Source organism: Homalodisca vitripennis, chromosome 5, assembly GCF_021130785.1.
Source record: "Homalodisca vitripennis isolate AUS2020 chromosome 5, UT_GWSS_2.1, whole genome shotgun sequence".
Taxonomy (NCBI): Eukaryota; Metazoa; Arthropoda; class Insecta; order Hemiptera; family Cicadellidae; genus Homalodisca; species Homalodisca vitripennis.
The window spans coordinates 103574980-103594534 of record NC_060211.1 but is presented as its reverse complement, the minus strand read 5'-3'; the positions used below and the strand labels follow the sequence as shown (position 1 = coordinate 103594534).

Here is a 19555-nt window from a genome sequence, read left to right as displayed (position 1 = left end):
AGTTATAAAGTGCTAGGGTTGAGACTCCTCAGCCTTCAGTCTTGCTACCACAGCAAGCGTGCAATTACTATAGTGTTTATAGTGACAGTGAGTGGTCGTGGTGCCAGTGAATATCTTTGCTGGATTTTCACATTTATTAGGCAAGTTTTATATTTTAGCAACATTATTATTTATTATTATAGTTTAGTTTTGATTTTACTTTGTAAATATAAAGATACGAAAATTTCAGTTTAACGATACTATGACAAAATATGGACACCATACTTCTCTTAGAAATGATGGTTAAAAAATATGTCTTAAACTAAACCAAACATATAGGTGTCTATAACTAATTGAATAACGTAAAGAATTGTCTATAGAATTTAGTAACACACATTGGATAAATTTCTGGTAGATTCAGTATGCAACGTAACGTATAATATACAAGGGATCTAATAAATCAGATTACTTTGGTTGATATACTTTGTTAGGTGTATAATATAAGTTTCGGTTATCTCAAAATGAAATCTCTGGAATTTATTTATACTCATCGACTATTTGCATCTTAGAGTAAGAGATAAATTATAAAGAAACTGATTCTAATACTTATTGACTCCAGCATTTAATATTTTTATATAATTTAAGATAGAAAAGCAATTACAATTTTAATAAATTTTAACTTTTGCCACTGATATAACAAAAATGTTTCGTCAATTAAACATTTTACTTTAGTTACAATATCCTGCAATATTTTACTTGTCAGATTACAACACGTTTAGCGCCTAAAGTAACGCGGAAAAGTATACTTTATCAATAAAAAACGAGGAAGCAGTAAATAGGTTTTTAATAATATCCTTTGGAAAGTGACTGGCTATCCACTGCACTGTTGATTAACTACATAAATTACGAAAAGTAATATTCTATACAGCTAAACATTGTATCATGGCCCACATTAAATCCAATATTCCAAGTACTTAATATATAGCTTTCACTTTACTTACTTGTGTCGAAATGTTCCGTATACTGTTATTTTCGCTTCACCAACAAATATGAAAAATTAACGATTTATTGTGAAATCATCCACCGGCTATTGGATTGTGAGTTCCTTCAGACGAAGATGAGAAGCCGACTGCAAAAACAGTTGGAAGTTAGAATGTCAATTTGTTGTAAATTTGGCCACAAAATGATATTATTTGTGTGTTGTAGTACGTTTTGCTCACTGACTGGAAATCTCTGATTTTATCCGATCGTAAAAAATGTTACATCTCGTTATTTCCGTTCAGATCTCAAAAAAATTTCAATACTTTCTACTGTATTATAGTATGGTAACTACTCAGATCAGTTTTATATTTTAAGGTTATTTAAATTCAAACAAAAAAGTACAGTTGCGTAGACGGAAATCAGTATTTACATTTACCGTGAATATTAATCAAATGTAATAATAGTTATTATAATTAATATAATAATTATTAATATTTTAGTTAGTCAGAGATGTGAGTAAATAATAATAAATATGGCCAGAGCTATTTTGAATTGTTCTGGTGCTTGTGTAACTGTGTAGATAAGAATGTTACTGTTGTAAATATCCGGATTGTTTAAAACATCCTTACGAAAACCAATTTTTTACCTAACAAAACAAAACAAAATTAATAGCATGAATCAGCTATGCTCAGCAAAAAACAACGGTATATCTTGCAGGAAATTTAAATCACAATAATTAAAAAGTGAAGCGCTTACAAAAAAACCCGAGAATATATCCGAGTTTGTAATTTTTTTACTGTTTAAAAAATTCAATCTCATGTAAACTAATCGCTCTTTTAGCACAAGGGGTTTGTATGAACTTTTTGCATGAGCATAGAACTGATTTTAAATGTTTTATAATTGATGTAATATATTTCACTTATAACCTAATTATTCTGCACATTTCTAAACAGTTTTATGTTGCAAAAGGTACAATCTTAATGTAAAAAAAAATTGTAGCATAGTGGTAAATTAAAATAGTAGTTGTTATAGGTTCTTACAATTACAAGTATTTTATTTTTTATAGCTTGAGTTTTTAAGTACTACTCTTTTTACATATCTTAACTTAACCAACTTGAATACTGTTTTTCATAATTCTCATTCATATTATCAAATGGCAAAACAATAATATAAAAGAACAATTATCACTTTCCAATAACACTAATTTGTATACTGTTATAAAAAATGTATTATTAGAAATGTAATATAGTTGTAAATAAATATTATATTTGAATGTAATCTCCAATAAAAAATTTTAAGAATAGGCTAATAAAAAAAATTATCTAAAACTTAATAATAAGAAATTATCTAATAAAGTCTTTCTAAGATTAATATGCCACTGGCAGTTTGATACTCATTACTTGTGAACTAAAAAAAGCCTTTGTTTCGCTGCTATAAAGATATGTTATATTTTATAAATATTTAATAAACTAAACCTTTGTTTATGCAATGTCCATTTTTTGTTAGCATATTTTCTCAATGAAAAAAAGGATCCTATAAAATAAAAATAAATTCTTAAGGTCAGACTCGGCCATGATTTTTTGTTGCCGTGTAGTTCATTATCAATACAAGATTATTATTGTATATGGTTATTACAAATTATTAACCATTTGCCTGCTTTTATGTTTGAAATTTGGCTTTCGCATAAAATGAGTTTTGTAATTAATAAATAAAATCAGTTTGAGGTAAATCGGAATAAACTTAAGGTAAATAACAATGTTAAAAAATTAAGTATTTTAGGAACATCTGGAATATTTAATTAATTTCTTTTTATAGTTTATTACTACTGGAAAGTAGATGAATTGAAAATGCTCTTAGATTCTTTTCCAGAAATAACAAAACAAATTGTTTCAACTGTGACTCGTTCCAAGGTTATATAGTTTGATTTTATATCTAAAATCCTGATAATGCAATAAACTTATATCGACTACTTTATTCAATATTATACCAGTTATAAATAGTATTATTATATAAGATCATATCAAACTATGATCTTATATATGAACTATGATCTTCTATGAAATTGAAAATGCCCGACAGTCTTATTGTAATTTTTTAAAGTTATTGAGACAAGATGTATCCCACTAGTAGTGTACAATAAAACTGCATACAATTTGCACTTAAAAAGATAAGTATCTTTTATGTAAATGTCAATATTTGCTCGCATGTGAGCTAACCGGCATGCGGAAAACAATAATAATCACAAAATCCTGTTTATTGAACGACATTCCAGAAAACTAGTAGTGCAACAAATTTTTAAGTCAAAAATATGGCATTCTTTGCAACCCTCTGTTTTCAAAGGGTTAAACCCCTAAATTGAGACTTTAATTGTTTTGGTTGGAGGGCTTAACCTAAATTGTTATATGTAATAGTGCAAGTGTAACAATCTAATAATCTCAATTTACATTTAAAACACCAAACTAAAGCACGATAAAGGGCTTATTAAAGTCAATTTCGACAAACCAATTATCTGTATATAATTATTCTACAAAATTTTGTTTTATCTTTATGCAACTTGTCTTATTCATTAAAAGAGCTTTGTAAATCCACTAATAATCAATTAATATTACTTATCTTATTGCAAAACATGAGCATGTGCTTTCTCTCATGCGTCAACAAGAAAAAGTGAAGGTTGATCTAAGGGCATTGAAACTGAGCAGTTTTTCTAGCTTTGTGATAAGAAATTTGCGCTTGTGTGACGTAATTTGCAAAACCTAGTGATAACAGGAGGGTCATATCTACACCAGTTCGAGAGGTTAGTTAGATTGTGTAGCTTATACTTCCCAATACATCAATGCCAGACTACAATATCGGCTAGGCTACATGTCGAGTTGTGTAACTTGTCCAGATAATGGTTTATCTCTTCGATTCGTGTTACTTACGTAATTTATATTTCAACCAACCAAGCGATATCGGCTCTTGTGTTTACAGCTGAAGCGAATTTTGTTCAATAAACTGCTCAACACACTTCAAACAATATTAGTTTTCATCATAATGAACGACAGTAGTTGATTGTTTTCGATACACAATTTTATTTTATGTAAGTACAATTACGTGCCAAAAGACAATTTTTAAACAAAATTAAAACTCGTGTTATGTCATTTCTAGAACATAATAACACGGTCACAATACAAATGTATGAATAAAAACCGCTTTTATTTATTTGTACTGAAACAATAACAATGTTTGAGACTAGCTCACTGCATAATCAAAATGGATGTCAACTGATTTTCCATATCACTGCTATAAGGTAACAAAACCCTCATAAACCAAGAACAGCTGTTATTTGTGCAGAGTGATATATAAGCAACTGTTGATCGTTGTTATTACAAATTATTTAATTATTTATCTATCTCAATGTTGAATCCATGGTACGACTATGTGCATTTTAAAGTTTTAAGGTAAAGCCGACTCTTGCGCTTGCCTTTATAGATGAACAGCATGAGTTTATTAATACATTTTGTACACACTTTCCTTAATTAATAACCTGTAGCGTCTTGATATAACTATGCGTTGCACAACCCAGGAACTACAATCGTGAATAAAACTCCTAAATTCGACTCATGGAAACGTCATTTAACTGTTTGCTGCTGACTGAGATTTACACATTTTTCGAATAGTTATCGACCACTAAAAAATCGGGTCAAAATAAAATCTTCGAAATATAATTTTAAAATAAAAATATATACATTTCAAATATTCTGATAAACAATAATTATTGTTTTGTTTTGTTTTAACGATTATTAAGATTGTATTTTGATTATGTTTCATTGAAATGATCGACGTGATAATAAATTTGACTTCGTCTGATTGCAATGTCATGTACTTAATACAATATTATGTGTTCATCAATCTCAATATGACATAATATTGATGTTGAATTCGTCTTGGACTATTTCTTTCAACCAACCAATTTATTGCGAACTTATTGAAATATTTCGAACACATTAAATGATTAACGATTCAGTTAGTTTAAACGTGAAATTTTCCACCTTGATGTACTGTGTAATTTTAATCGAAACCCCTCCTTTTTAAATTTTTACTTTAGCGTAGTCCGTCTCGCCCCTATTAACCACCTTCTATTAACGAAATAGTTCGTAATAATAATTAATAAAGAGAATAATAATAATTAATAACACACAATATTTAATACGAAGAAAATCGGTGAATTAAAAGAAGGGAGATTGAAAGGACTTACAGATTAACTATTTAGACTCTTATATTAACACGCTTCATTCCTTAAACTACCTCATCTGTTAGTATAACATCTCTAGCTAAACAGTTATAGGAAAGACAGTTGGCAGTAACAGGGTTAATATTCTAGAAAGTTACAGTTCTTGATGCAACTGTGTAGGTACCGTACAGATAATTTGATTTATATTTACGACAATAACATTAAAATATTGCGGTTGAGGACTTTAAAACAATTTGTTTAGTGATCAAATATTGATTATAAAATTAGTATCTACAAAACCTGGGTAGAAACGTAAATTTTAAATCTTGCTGTGTTTATGTACTGTTATACCATTTTAAGTATTGCAAACATTTAAAGAATGTCATGTTAAATTTATTGCGTATTACGACACAAAATAACAGAACGTTATCTACGACATAACATAACATGCTGTAACAGTTATCTTCATGACGCGATGTATTGCGCCTGTAGACAGTACGTTACTACGTGTCTCACAATTCATGAAGTTCATTGTAGTATCTATGTCATTGGCAGGGGGAGATCTTGTTAACGGTGAACGTCTAACCGAGTCAAACCTCAAAATAGATATTATTAAGTAAGTTAAAAACGCTTATGTAGGCCTATAATAAATCAGTGGAAAAGTCACAAATCACGTTTTATGCGATTAAAAAGATTGCCTTTTGTTAAAAATCAATAGTTCTTTCCCATTTTAGGAAATCCTATCTACCTTTATTGGCCTGGACTAACTTCCTCGTTCCTAAGATCCATCCGTCTCAGATTTCGAACTATTTTGAGTCATAGACAACAATCGACGGAAATTTGAAATTTTTTTCGAAAAATGTCTACACGAGAGATGTTCAATAATATGACTGAATGAACAGTGACATAGGTAGTTGAAACTTTATTTTATCTTAAAAAACTATTAAACCACACGAATTTGAATAAATATTTTTGTGCTAATATAATGGTTTTTATTATTTAAAATTAATAGTGTTTGAGAAGTGCCTTTAAAATGAAATTTCTATGATTAAAGTCCCAAAAAACTGTCAAAAGAAAGATGCACGTGTAGTTTTGGTATTTTTGTATGTTACTATATCTCATCAAAATATTGGTGGATGTTCGCGGTTTTTAGTAAATTAATTTTAACCTAATTCTCCTTAATAAAAATAGTTACGAAATTTTACAAATTACATGTGGTCGAATAAACAAACACAAAAACAATGTTGTCATAAATTAATAGTGGTAAGGATGGTGTTTCAGTGGCGATGGCAGAAAACTCAGGTATAGCACGATTACAATGTTCTCTCTGCAATGTAGGCATGTTACGAACCCTAAAATAACCCTTCCGTGACACAAATAGCTCGCCTGGTCGAACTCACTCTGTAAAGCTATAGATAGATATCGAAGTCGGGCTTCCCTAACCTTACCGTCATAAAGCTCATTAGGTAGGTGCATGTAGCGATTCAGTGGATTTATGTACAGTCTAACATACTTGAGAGAAGAAATTTAACAAATATGATTCAATTTGTTTTATTCTAATTTGTTTTCATCGTTTTATAATGTGTGAATAGATTATTTTTATATATTGCAGTATTTTTTTGGCTAAAATGTCCTTACAGCACATGTGTTCTTACATACTTGCAACCTTCCTAGTATAGAAATACGTAAAAGACTTTTTTCGTTAGGTTCACCACCCAAATCAAATTAAAGATTACTCTGTACCAGTGGCGTGTCCAAGATTTTTGTTTGGGGGCCAAAATGCATCACTTCATATTTCAGGGGGGGGGAGAGATTTAAGTAAATTTGTATGAATATTATGTATTAATGATGTTTAGAAATGTGATCCAAAACTTCAATAAATGTCTAAGACGATTTGATTACCAGCAACTAACTGTAATACACATTACAGCTTCTTTTACAGTGCATGCAATTATGTCACTGTTTATGATGCTATGGATTAGGTGTATCTTATTTAAATGGTTGTTATTTCTGGGAATACTTCCAAAACGGGTTATGGAGTGATACAAATCCATAAACTTAACACATGCAAGGTTTCTAAAAGAAGCTGGCTATGAATAATGCCCACCCTTTTGGGTTGATATATAATTTCATTTCAGGAACACTCGTTTAAGCATGTTTATAATAAAAAGAAAGAGGATTTAAATTTACTTTGGTTCTTTCAAGTACCAAATACGATACCTGGACCGGTCAACACGCCATGGCATAGATTAAAGCTTAGTTCGGTCTAAGCGTTATGTGGAAATAACTAATGCAAATGTATCATTTCTAAATCAATATTTTTTAATTTTGTTATATAAACTAAACATTTTATGAAATGCCCCATTTGTATAATTGGTAAAGTTATAAGTTTAATAGTAATCCTAAAGATAATTCATCATTTACCTTGAGGAAGTTTGCCACAATGGTCATCTACCACAAATAATTCGGAATATACTTTATTTGCTACCAACTTGAAAGAGGAAGATGGTATAACTGATTTTCTTTTATTCATTGCCACGACTTTACTCTGAACTTGAGTTGTCGAAGAGTCGGTCAGCCGACCAAGGGCGACAAGCGAAACTGTGTGTGCGGTCGCGTGAACGACCGAGACCTCAATCCAATGTCACACGAGACGAGAAAAGCGGTCGATTCGATTCTGGGCCGGGTGCAACGCGACGCCTGGTATAAGAATTTTGGCGACTGAAGTCAAAGTCAGAAATAAAGCTGCTGTTACGGAATTAAAAAGAGTAACTGTTACTTTAGTAATCATTGAAAGAATATACTTCATAGTTCGTCGGCAGGCCTACTCACACTTTACTGTATTACTTACTGTTAGGTAGGCCTAATCAATAATACCAAAAAAAAAACATACTGTTTCTACGAATAAATCGTAATGCAGGGTATCCTAATCTGGAACTCGTCGAGTTATACTTGCCAACTTCCAAATGTTTGATCCACATATTTTTGAAACGTCATCATGAAATTAAAATTTAGTTTTATCGGTACCGGTATAATTAATTGCCTAACATGCTTTTGGATTCTGTTTAGATACAATATAGCTAATTGATAATAATTTATCTTTACTTTAATTGCAGTTCTAACATTGCAGTAACATTTCTACCAAGCCCAACCAATCCGTGGAAGTGCTATACAACTTGAACTTACGACAAACGGAAACGGGCAGCCTGATGACGGGCTATGGTAGGAGAGTGCGCGGGGTGAGGAGGGTGGGGAGAGGATCAGGTGAGCTCAGCTGACTGCTCCGAGCCAATCAGAAGTCCGCAGAACGAAACACGCCACGCGGGACAATTTTTTGCACGGTCGAATAGAACACTCCGTTTGTTGCCCTAGGCCTACGTGTTCCTACGCTCGCGCGCCCTTAATGTAATTTGCGTTATCTTGACGTAATCACTAAAAGTTGGAGAATGAGTGCAGTGCATCACTACATGTGACCGGTGCCGGCTTTCCAGTGTTTTACTATTGAAGAATTCGCAGTTTTCAAATTGAAGTAGTACAGAAGCGGATTTCTTCAGATTTTAAGTCTCCGTAACTTAAAAGGTACCTTAAAATTATCTAAAAATTGTGTTAAGACTTAGCTGGCTTGTTTTTAATTGTTGCCAATCCCGGTGTAGTAATAAGAGTGACAGTTTTATGTATATAGGCCTAAAGTGGATATGGTTATGTGATAAAATATCGTTTTTAACAATTAAAATAATTATTAATTAATTTGTAAAATTGTGAGGTTATCACAATAATTTGTAAACTATTCTATTGTTATGTGTCATCTATAGATTCCAAGTTTAATGTACAGTGCCGTAACTAAATAAAAAAAAGGCTTTGGGACAATCATCACTGGCCAAAATGTTTTGATTATATATTTTGTTTTAATGCCTTTCTAAGATAAGAGACCCTTGTCAACTCCTTGTTGTGCGACCTAAAAATTAGTTAATAACCCTAAATCAACACTATGTGTATTTTAAAAGTTCATTGTAAATTAGAAGTGGGTTCATTTAAATTTGAAAGAAAGTTGGTTTCATATTGCATTAGTTAATTTAATTAAAATTTTGCTATGGAAGAATTTCTTGGTAAATTAGGTGTATTTAAAAATATGTGAAGAGAGGCATTCAGTGTCTTAGCAATTAAGTTATTTGGCAATTTAGTGTCCTTTACCTGGGGAAGGAAATGAATAGTGAGTTTTAATGTTTTGAGTTGTATCTGTAAAATAGTGTTTAGTCCTCTTAACACCACTAAAACGTTTTTTATTTTTCAAATTTGGCTACCGCATTGTATTTGATCTCCATATGTGTAAGGAAAAAATATGAACCTCTTGGTTATTTTCTAAAATGCTTGCAAAGTTTTAAGGTCTCACCTTGAAATGTGTAGGAAATATTGGATTCATTATATTGATTTGTAAGTACAAGTTTTATGCAGCGGGTGGAATATAGAAAAGGCAAAGAACAAGAAAGTATGTTTGCTAAAACACGTATACAAAATGTAAAACCCACAAAAATACTTTTCTTGTGTAGCATAGTTAGTGTTGAGTTGTTTCATCTATTTTAGAAGCATTTGGATGGTCAGAAATTCAAAATAATAATGCGTTAGGTGTTTATTCTCATGTAGCCTTTCAATCAGCATTAAACAAATATTAAATAATAATCAAAGAATTACAGATGTTAAACATGAAGTTGTAAAACATTCTAATTTTGAGATTCCAAATAATTAGTGACCCGAGAGCAGGGGTGCATTCAAATTGAAACGTTTGAATGCAGCCAATTTGCAATGGAAATGTTGAATTTATGCACATTATTTAGATATCATTTACGTTAATCATTGAATGCAATCACTGAATTCATGGATTTAGATATAAATTATATATTTGTTTGCAAATATTCAACAATTGTGTACATACTTTTGCACAATTTAAATCTTAACATAACATTCATAGAATAAGGAGTGTTTTGTATACTAGTAGCTTGCTTATTAATAATGGAATATTTTGTAAGTAAAAATATAATATAGTAATATACAATCACTACTGATATATTAATAGATTCAGTATTTTATTAAATATTTAAACCTGATTTAAAATCTATTAGTTTTTATAACGTGTAATGCTTTACTAAAACTACAAAAGATACAGTATGAAAACTAAACCGTCTGCTTTTTTTCAAATTAAATTTATTTTCAGGAAAAATTTGAACTAATTGGTGGATCCAAATCTATTTTATCTGACCTTTATAATTAAACCAGTCAATGAAATTATTTGCTTTGCTAGTACAGAAGTACAGTGCCTTTTATTGAAAGTTTGTTAAAATATAATTTGTATAGAACTCTGAAGGTAAAATATTGTTTTCCCTAAATTGAAATGGGTTTCTGTGAGATACAAAGTGGGTAAGTCTCAACCTGAAATCAAACATCTGATTTTTAATTGCACGTTTACAGCAGTAGCTTTCCCAGTAAAAGAAATAAATTCATTCAAAATTATAACATCTCAAAAACTGACAATTCAAAAACTTCAACATTTTTATTTAAGCCATTGTCAAACTTAAAGATATTTTAAATAGTTTTATTGCTTAGAATTTTAAACCACTATATTTGAGGCATACAATTTCAACTTAATAGACTCAAACACCTCATATTTTGTGATTCGCACATGTTGATTCCGATAATTTGTATGAATGAGTAAGTATACTGATTTTCATTTGTTTTTCAGAAGACATGCCACCAAACGTGACTAGTGCCCCTAATGGGATCCAGTACGAGGATGAGACCATGGACCCTCTGATTCCCTCTATAGAGAAATACGATGGCTACCCGAAGCAACTTCCGGGCAAGGAGTACAAGCGAGAGCTGGTCTGGCGTAACATCATCCTGTTCGCATACTTACATCTTGCAGCCCTCTATGGCGCCTACCTTATGTTAACAGCTGCCTCCTGGCCCACCGTCATTTGGGGTATGTTTTATTTTCTATGTGCCCATTTATGTTTTTTTACAAACTGTTTCGGTGAAAATTGTGGGGTAGTACCTTCAGTGCTCCCCTTCGCTGATGACAACCAACCAAAAATATCTTACGACATGGTAACTTTCAAGGGATAGATTAAAATTCTAGAACGTCTGATTGGAAATGCTTGAGGGAGCTAAAAATATAAAGCTCACATACCTTAACGATAACTTTCAAAGAAACGTATTATTTTGTGTACACATAATGGAATCTAATTTAATATTCCTTGATTTAATAATTAATATACTGCTACAAGTACTAATAGTATTATTGAAAATAAACACGAACAAAATTTAGATGTTGCAACTCGATTTCTGACTATAATATAAACTAAATTTTAACAGTTAGTCTAGTTTTTCAGATCAATATAATATTTCTGATTTTTATTGGTGGTAACATCATTTTTCAATTATGCTATTACAGACAACATTCAACAGTCTATTGTCTAGTTACAGCTGGAATTGAATTTTAAACTAAAAATGTTGTCTTTTGTGTCAGTGTTAATTTTTTTTGTTAGCATCTTAGTTTTGCTTCCAATAATGTTTAATGTGCCTTTGTTATTAAGCAGAATACAGATCTGAAACTTATGTATAATATTGCCAACTTATGTTGTTAGTGAATTCAGAACAATGAATTTGCAGTATTATCGTGTAAGTGAGATGAACATTTCTGTCAACAGCTATCGTGCTATATCACTTTTCGGGGTGGGGTATTACGGCAGGGGCACACAGACTCTGGGCCCACCGTTCCTACAAGGCGAACCTGCCTCTACGTATGATCCTGGTCCTCTTCAATACCCTGGCCTTCGAGGTAACAAACACAACCAACTGGTTTATTATTTTCATTTGTTGTTGTATTATTGTATTTCTGTAAACTTGTATTCAACAAATAAGTTATTAGAAAGTAACGTTATTATTGGTCTTGTTTAAAAAAAAGTGCACTTGAGTTCATTTGCATCTTACCAAGATCTTAAATGGATCGATATTCTGAAGCTAGGAAAGTGATAGTTAAATGTGAATAAAAAGTAATTAATGTTATTGTTTCAACTGTTGAAATTGCAGCTGAAGTTCATTAACAAACATTACATTATGATGTGCACACGTAGACATATTATGCAGCTTTTGATGCTGTTTTGCTTTTATTAGACTAATGAAAAGTATGGTACAAAATAAAGTACAAAGCCACTGCATTTCTTATGAGGCAGAACAATTACTGTATTTTCAGGCACTACCTCACATTTTTGCCCTTTATAGAAAACAATATATTAAGTGAAATTAGTTTATGCTGTAATAACATCATTGACAAAATTGGTTGGTTTGTGTAGAACCATGTGATAGAGTGGGCACGTGATCACAGAGTGCACCACAAGTTCAGTGAGACCAATGCAGACCCTCACAATGCAAACCGAGGATTTTTCTTCTCCCACATCGGCTGGCTGCTGTGCCGCAAACACCCTGACGTCATATCTAAGGGCAAGGGCATCGAAATGAGTGACCTGGAGAACGATCCTCTTCTGAAGTTCCAGAGAAAGTAAGTTACGTCATAATCTTCAGACTAATAATTCATGAATTAATAATACCAGAATATTCAGAAAACTCCTTAAAGAATTCGTGCTCTTTGAGACATATCATAGAACACGTACTTTAAATCAAAGTGTAAAATGATCTGTATGGAGAAAATTGGCTTGTAAAATAAACTTCACTACTGGTGCATTGTGCAATGTGTAATTAGCCCTCTTGATTTTCAGATACTATCTGATCCTGATGCCTATCGTGTGTTTTGTGGTGCCAACTGTTATTCCTGTATACTTGTGGGGTGAGACCTGGACCAATGCCTGGTTCGTGGCCACACTTTTCCGCTACACCTTCACTCTCAACATGACCTGGCTTGTCAACAGCGCTGCTCACATGTGGGGTCAGCGCCCTTACGACAAGTGAGTTTAACACATACTGGTAGTATAACTTTAGCAAACTATCTGAAGCTTCAGTTTTGTAGTTCAATCACTTGAAGAGACAACAGTAGAAACAGTATAATTATTTTTGGAAAGTATCAGTATATTGACATGTCAAAAAATATACCATATTCACTATTTTCTAAAAGTTTTATATCGACTACATCTTTTGAGAAGGATATAAACTCTGTTTGAATTTTCATGTCTAAGCCACATACAACAGCAGAAGAAGTCCAAATACTTTGTAGAACTCACCAAGACGCTGAAATATTTGACCCACCATATTCCAAAATTATTTAATCTGTGGACCAATAGTTGTGACTTCAAACTGGATCATACAGTGAATTTCCAAAAATTAATATGATAATTAGCTTTCGCACATATGCGTGCATCACATACAAATTTTCACATGTGTTTCATTCATGTTTATACTTCCATATCCATCTATCTTAATTCATGAGTCTTGTTGATAGTGTCTTTAATGTGATTATAATCAGATGTGACATCATTAATGGTTACGAAATATTTCCAGAAATGTACAATAAACAGAAAATACAATCTTACACACTAAATAATCTCATGGAATCTTTTACCAAAATGTTTTTTTTTTAATTTAGTTTATCTTTAAACTCACTAAATTTTGTCATCTTATGATCATACATGTGACCTCTTAATTACAATCAAAATCTTATCACATGGACTACGTCAAAATTCATAACCTTTTTTTGTTCTCTATATATATTTGTTTCATTTTCCCTTTGTATACTTTATATACATAGAAAAACAGTCATGTTTCAAATATAAATTTAATATGAGGTTGATCATTAGTACTGGTAGTTTGTCATTAAGGAAAAGAGTCAGATTTCTTTGTAATTTCCTCTTATGTGGAATCAATGGGAAATTGGAATTAAATGGAAATCTTAATTCTTATTAATATTTATAAATAGATTAGAAATTGAAGATTTTATAAATGTTTGTGTAAGGGGTGAAATGAAAAAAGAAATACCAAATCTAACAAAATCATTTTGCCAGTTTTCACGATACTTTGTGTCACATAACTGGACGCTGTCTATTATACTGTAGATTAATATGAGTAAAGTTTTTAATATTTAGTTTTTGTGGCTTATGGGAAATTAAAAGTGGCCCTAACAAAAAATACAGAGATAAATGATTCACTATTCTATTTTAGTTATAACTGAAGTTATTTCATACTTCATAAATTTTTCTCTTGTGAAATATTTTTCTAACTTTTTCATGACAATTCATGAAATTGGTGAATTCGGAAATGGAATAGAATTGCACTATTATACAAAACATTAGAGCTGTTGAGATAACAACAATGAATGAATCATCACTACATTATATCAGCAATCTCTATGTCAGATGATATCAGAGATTTTTCTGTTTCCTGTTGCCACAATTCACATCAGCGTTGGGCAATCCAGATTGGTCACACTGTCAGATAGGTTTATTTCTTGTTTCATCCTCATCAATAATAGAAATGCTTTTAAATAATAAGTAAACTCATAATCATTAAACTTATGTACAAATTTATTTGAACCAAATTCTTGTTACAACAAATGGGAGGGTGCAAAGCAATAAAATGAGTACTTTTAGTATTCAATGAGTTTGTTCTGATAGATTTCTTTTTCAAAATAGTACCTTAATACATCAATGTCTGAAGTTATTGAATAATTAATTAATTTAATTAGATTACTTCTAGTCTACCATATGGTTTCTGGTATGGATAATGCCATTTTCCACATCTGTACAATATAAAATTTCAACTTTAATTTTGAAATTTTACTTTCTCTGCTGCTGCTATAGCTTGCCCCTCTAGGTATAGTTTGGATATAGAGGTTGGTATAATTCATATTTTTTTTCAAGCCTTGTTTAAGTTGATTTTACTTCTGAAGAGCTAGGCTTAGAGGTACATAACCAGTTTGTGGTGAAGGTAAAGTCAGTAACTGGCGTGTGTTGCAGATTCATCAACCCATCGGAGAACCTGTCTGTGGCAGTGGGAGCCCTGGGTGAAGGTTGGCACAATTACCACCACACCTTTCCTTGGGATTACAAAACAGCTGAGCTAGGAAACTACCGGGCCAACTTCACCACAGCCTTCATCGACTTCTTCGCCAAGATCGGTTGGGCCTACGAGCTGAAGACAGTGTCCGAGGAGATGGTCAGGAGACGTGTACAGAGGACGGGAGACGGCACTCACGAAAAATACTCTCACTCACACAAGGGTGATGTGTGGGGGTGGGGAGACAAAGACATGCTCCAACAAGACAAAGACGAAGCACTAGTCATTAACAGAAAATCACAGTGATTATCTAAAAATTTAGTTTTGTCTACAAAACATTCCAACATTTACCACCATTTTATGGGTCTTAGGCTTCACTTTTCCCGATGGTTTCAACTTAGTCAACTTACTCATTTGAACCATCATGACTTACAATTTGTAATATGCCTAATAGAAATAAAGTTCTATGGTGAAATGAGATTATTTTGTTTATAATCAGTGTATATAATATTTTGATATAATATTTAAATACGTTTTTTATATGCTTCTAGAGCAAAGTGATTATATGTTCCTTTTTGTATTGTTAATAGTGTAGTAAGATCTTGGAAGAGTGTGTTGTCCTGGACATTGAGTGAGTGGTTGTATGGTAGTAATATTCAATTAGTAATAGTAATATTCTTAAAAAGAAATACACAAGTAGATTGCCCAGATAATTGTAGAATCTCGCACATCTTGGTTGTTTACTTGTCAATAAAATTGCTCTGTGATAATATGTGACTTAACGCCTTATTGACTAATAATTTATTTTCATTTATTTCACTCTTCATCTAACATGATTTTTTTAATTATTACATAGAGCAATCATTGACAGTATTAGTTGTGTTGTGTTAAAGTGTAGTTAGTTTCTTATACAAATATGGCAGGTGATATATTTTTCATTTCTGGTAGTTATGTTTTAAGTTTCACCTTTAATGTAGCAAATTTATTTATATTGTTGACTTGGAGCATTGTCAAGTTTTTCGATTACAAATACAACAATCTTACTATTGTATATCTAATCAGAATATATTAAAAGAAATTACATTTTCTATTACAAACTGTGTATTTATTTCAACTTACGCTTGGACTTTGTGACATCAAGGAATGTAAAAAAGGACTAAGAAGATTCAGAATGTAACTGAAGATTCAAAGTTATACATCTAATTTTTGTAAAATTTGTGTGAATGATTTTTATGTTACTAAAGCATGCTATTCCTAGATTTTTCTTTCTTTAACATACAAGTATTTGCTTTCAGTTTTCTTTCTGGATTTCTATGAACCATTACGAACTCTTTCTCTAGTTTTTCACATAAAATGTATACTATTTAAATATTCAAAAAATGAAATGTAAACATTTTGGGACTTTTATGAATTAACTACAACAATACCAAAAGATCTTCAAAAAAGCATTTGGATTTATATTAATTATATTTTTATAATGGACATTGCCTATAATTCTACAATAAAAAAATAAGGGAGTAAAATTATTTGGGCTTTTACGTTGTTCTTGTGGGGTAAGAATCAAGATGGCTTCCAATAGATCTGACTCTGAAGGACCTTGACTACAACTGCATCCACCGAATAGGAATACGTTAAAGCGAGAGTGTGCAATTTAATTTAGAAACTAATAGCACTCCCAATAATCATAACAAGTAGCCCTAAGTTTTGTGTGGACTACAAAACCTGAATTTAGAATTAACTCAAAATTATCTGGGACATCTGATCCACTAATTTTATTCTACTTGCTAATTAAATATGGCTGTCTCCTAAAACCCTAATCATAATTATTCATTTAAATGTACCGTATGTCCAATCCAAACTTAAAACAAGTTCAGAGATTTGAATAAGAAAGAAAAGACATAAATTCCACTGTAACACATGGTATCATAAGAACAGCCTTTCTTTAATTATTACTCAATCAAGGTACATATGAATGAATGTCTTCAACCCACATTTTTTGTTAAAACTTTATGCTCCTAACCTTGATGATTTCTTTATAATCAGACATCTGGAAGATACGTAAACACACCTCCCAAAATGAGTTAATATGGCACTGACTCATTTCTTAATTTTTATTATCGAGAAAACAGACAAATCTGCATTTTGCCTGTTCTGATTTAAGAAAAGCCTTCACCCTGATACCATACCTGCATATTACTCAGACCTGACCGAAGACTTCACTTGCTCACCAAATAAGAAGAGATCAGTGACAGTTGAAGCTAAAGAAATAATCTGCTGCTCTTAATCTCAAAGTCAACATATGAGGATGTGGCTCCTTAAACAATATTCAAAATGAAGCACAAGAAACTCAACAACAGATCTTACAAACACACAGCCCGCCCAAATCATAAACTGGCAAGGACTAAACTAATTTTTCATTGTCAAATTCTTTTCACAAAAGACATACAAGTTGCTCTTGAAACCCATTATTTATCATTCTCAACTTTGCTAAAAGGTTATTAATGGCAAAGTGGTGCATACATATTAAGACTGAACATAATACAGTCACAATTTCAATCTCATTTCAGACAAGATAACACTAAAGGCTGACATTATTTATACAGCAATTGTCGAAGTAATGATTACATTCAATAGTACCTTTACTTACTGAGCCAATATTTATTGGATTTACATAGACATTGATGTTATAAAGACGGGTTGAAATCAATGAGGTCAGTTTGAATGAGTATTGTTATACTGATTTTAGATTGTCAGAAAGGAAGCTAGAATAAAAAATGAGAGTAAAAGAGCTACATTCTTCTTGTTCTAGGCTTTGAATTTTTTCTAATAACGATTATATAAAGTATCTAATTTATTTTTACCATTAGCATGCGCTTATTTTATTGCCAGAAACAAGCAGAAAAGAAGGTAAGTATAAGTTTATAAGTGGAAAATAATGCAAGGATGTGTGCTGGATCCACAACACTGATCATTGTGCTTTATGTGGTAGGTGTCGGTGATTTATCTGACCTCGCCCAGTCCCTGCTACTCTGTTGGTGCTCTGAGAGTACACTGCAAATTTACATATACACAGTGAGTGGTCATCCAGGTAATTCAAATGACACAATAACATTCCTAGCAGCTTTGACCTGCCTTGACAAATGAGGGTCTCCAGTCTTACCAACTATTATTTGACTCAAGAGAAACATTTAGTTGTACAATATGGAGCTCAATGAACATGAACATACAAGAATTTTATTGATGCGTGGTTATGGAGATGGGGTCATATATTATGATAAAGAGGGAAACCTATTCAATGACACTTCCAAATCGCAACCCTATTTTAAAATCAGGAGTGCATAAAACTATAAAACATTTTGAAAAGATAGGCAGAGTCAAGGACCTAACCAGAAACGGAAGTCAGCTACTAGCGATGAAATGTCAATAGATGTTTTGCAATGTGTTCTAGAAAATCCCAATGTCTCAACTCGTTCTGTTTCAAAATATTTGAATATTTTTCAAATGTCAGTATCTAAAGTTTTCTAAAGACGGCTTCAGTCGGTGAGTTCAAATTTGCAAGTTAATGATAACAAATATTAAAATACACCCTCATTAAAAACCGTTGTTTTCTCAAACGTAGCATCATTTATGCTAAACAGCAATGTAAATTGGCACAACTATTGGTATTGGTCAGATGTTAACCCTTACTAGATAGGAGAGTAACATACGCGGTATCCAGAAAAATTTAATGTTTAGCTAGATATTGTAGGTCAATTTGTTGGACTCTATTTTATTGAAGGAAGCTTATTTCTGCAATGTATCTGGAAATGTTCCAAAAGCAGATTATACTGGGTGTTCGGTTAGGAACAAATAACTTCAATGTAGACTGGTTCCATCAAGAAGGAGCACCTCCACACTAAGGTCTGTATGTCAGCACATATTTAGACAGCACCTTTCCCAATCGCTGGATAGGTAGAAAAGGAGCTATTGAGTGGCCTGCATGGTTACCTGATCTATCACTATTAGATTATTTTGTGTGACACCACATTAAAGACAATATGTATAAATAAAAACCACAGTGCATAAATTATTTGAGAAACTAAATCTTGCAAGAAATTCATAGTTCTGCAGGATTCCATCCAACTTACCACTTCAGGATTTTGTTTTTAAAAACATATCCATTTGTAAAACCTATTGTTTCGCTCTCAACGTAGCTATGGTGGGAAGGGTTGATTTAATGCAAATGTTGAGTACAGCTCCACTTCACTTTCCGCTTAATGCAGCGTCTGAAATCAGACGCTGTCACAGACTTTCCTCCTGGATATGGAGTCCACGTCTGTCTGAAGAGATCTAAAAAACAGTGACAAAGAAGCTCAAAACGAACTCTTTACAACATTTTAACACCTA

The 19555-nt window shown here is 31.9% G+C and overlaps 1 protein-coding gene across 3 annotated transcripts; it reads left to right on the top strand.

The window, feature by feature from the left end:
* The first annotated feature begins 5 nt into the window (after window positions 1-5).
* LOC124362612 (acyl-CoA Delta-9 desaturase-like) lies at window positions 6-16266 on the top strand. 3 transcript variants are annotated; one of them, XM_046817272.1, is made up of 6 exons: window positions 6-140; window positions 10908-11147; window positions 11875-12005; window positions 12520-12725; window positions 12943-13128; window positions 15130-16266. In XM_046817272.1, exons 2-6 carry the CDS (start codon window positions 10913-10915, stop codon window positions 15473-15475), a joined length of 1104 nt encoding a protein of 367 aa, XP_046673228.1. In that variant the 5' UTR covers window positions 6-140; window positions 10908-10912; the 3' UTR covers window positions 15476-16266. The 3 variants fall into 3 exon arrangements, with proteins under 3 accessions (XP_046673228.1, XP_046673230.1, XP_046673229.1); XM_046817274.1 differs by having other exon boundaries at window positions 22-140; window positions 10911-11147; XM_046817273.1 differs by lacking the exon at window positions 6-140 and adding an exon at window positions 8592-8752.
* Window positions 16267-19555: the final 3289 nt, after the last annotated feature.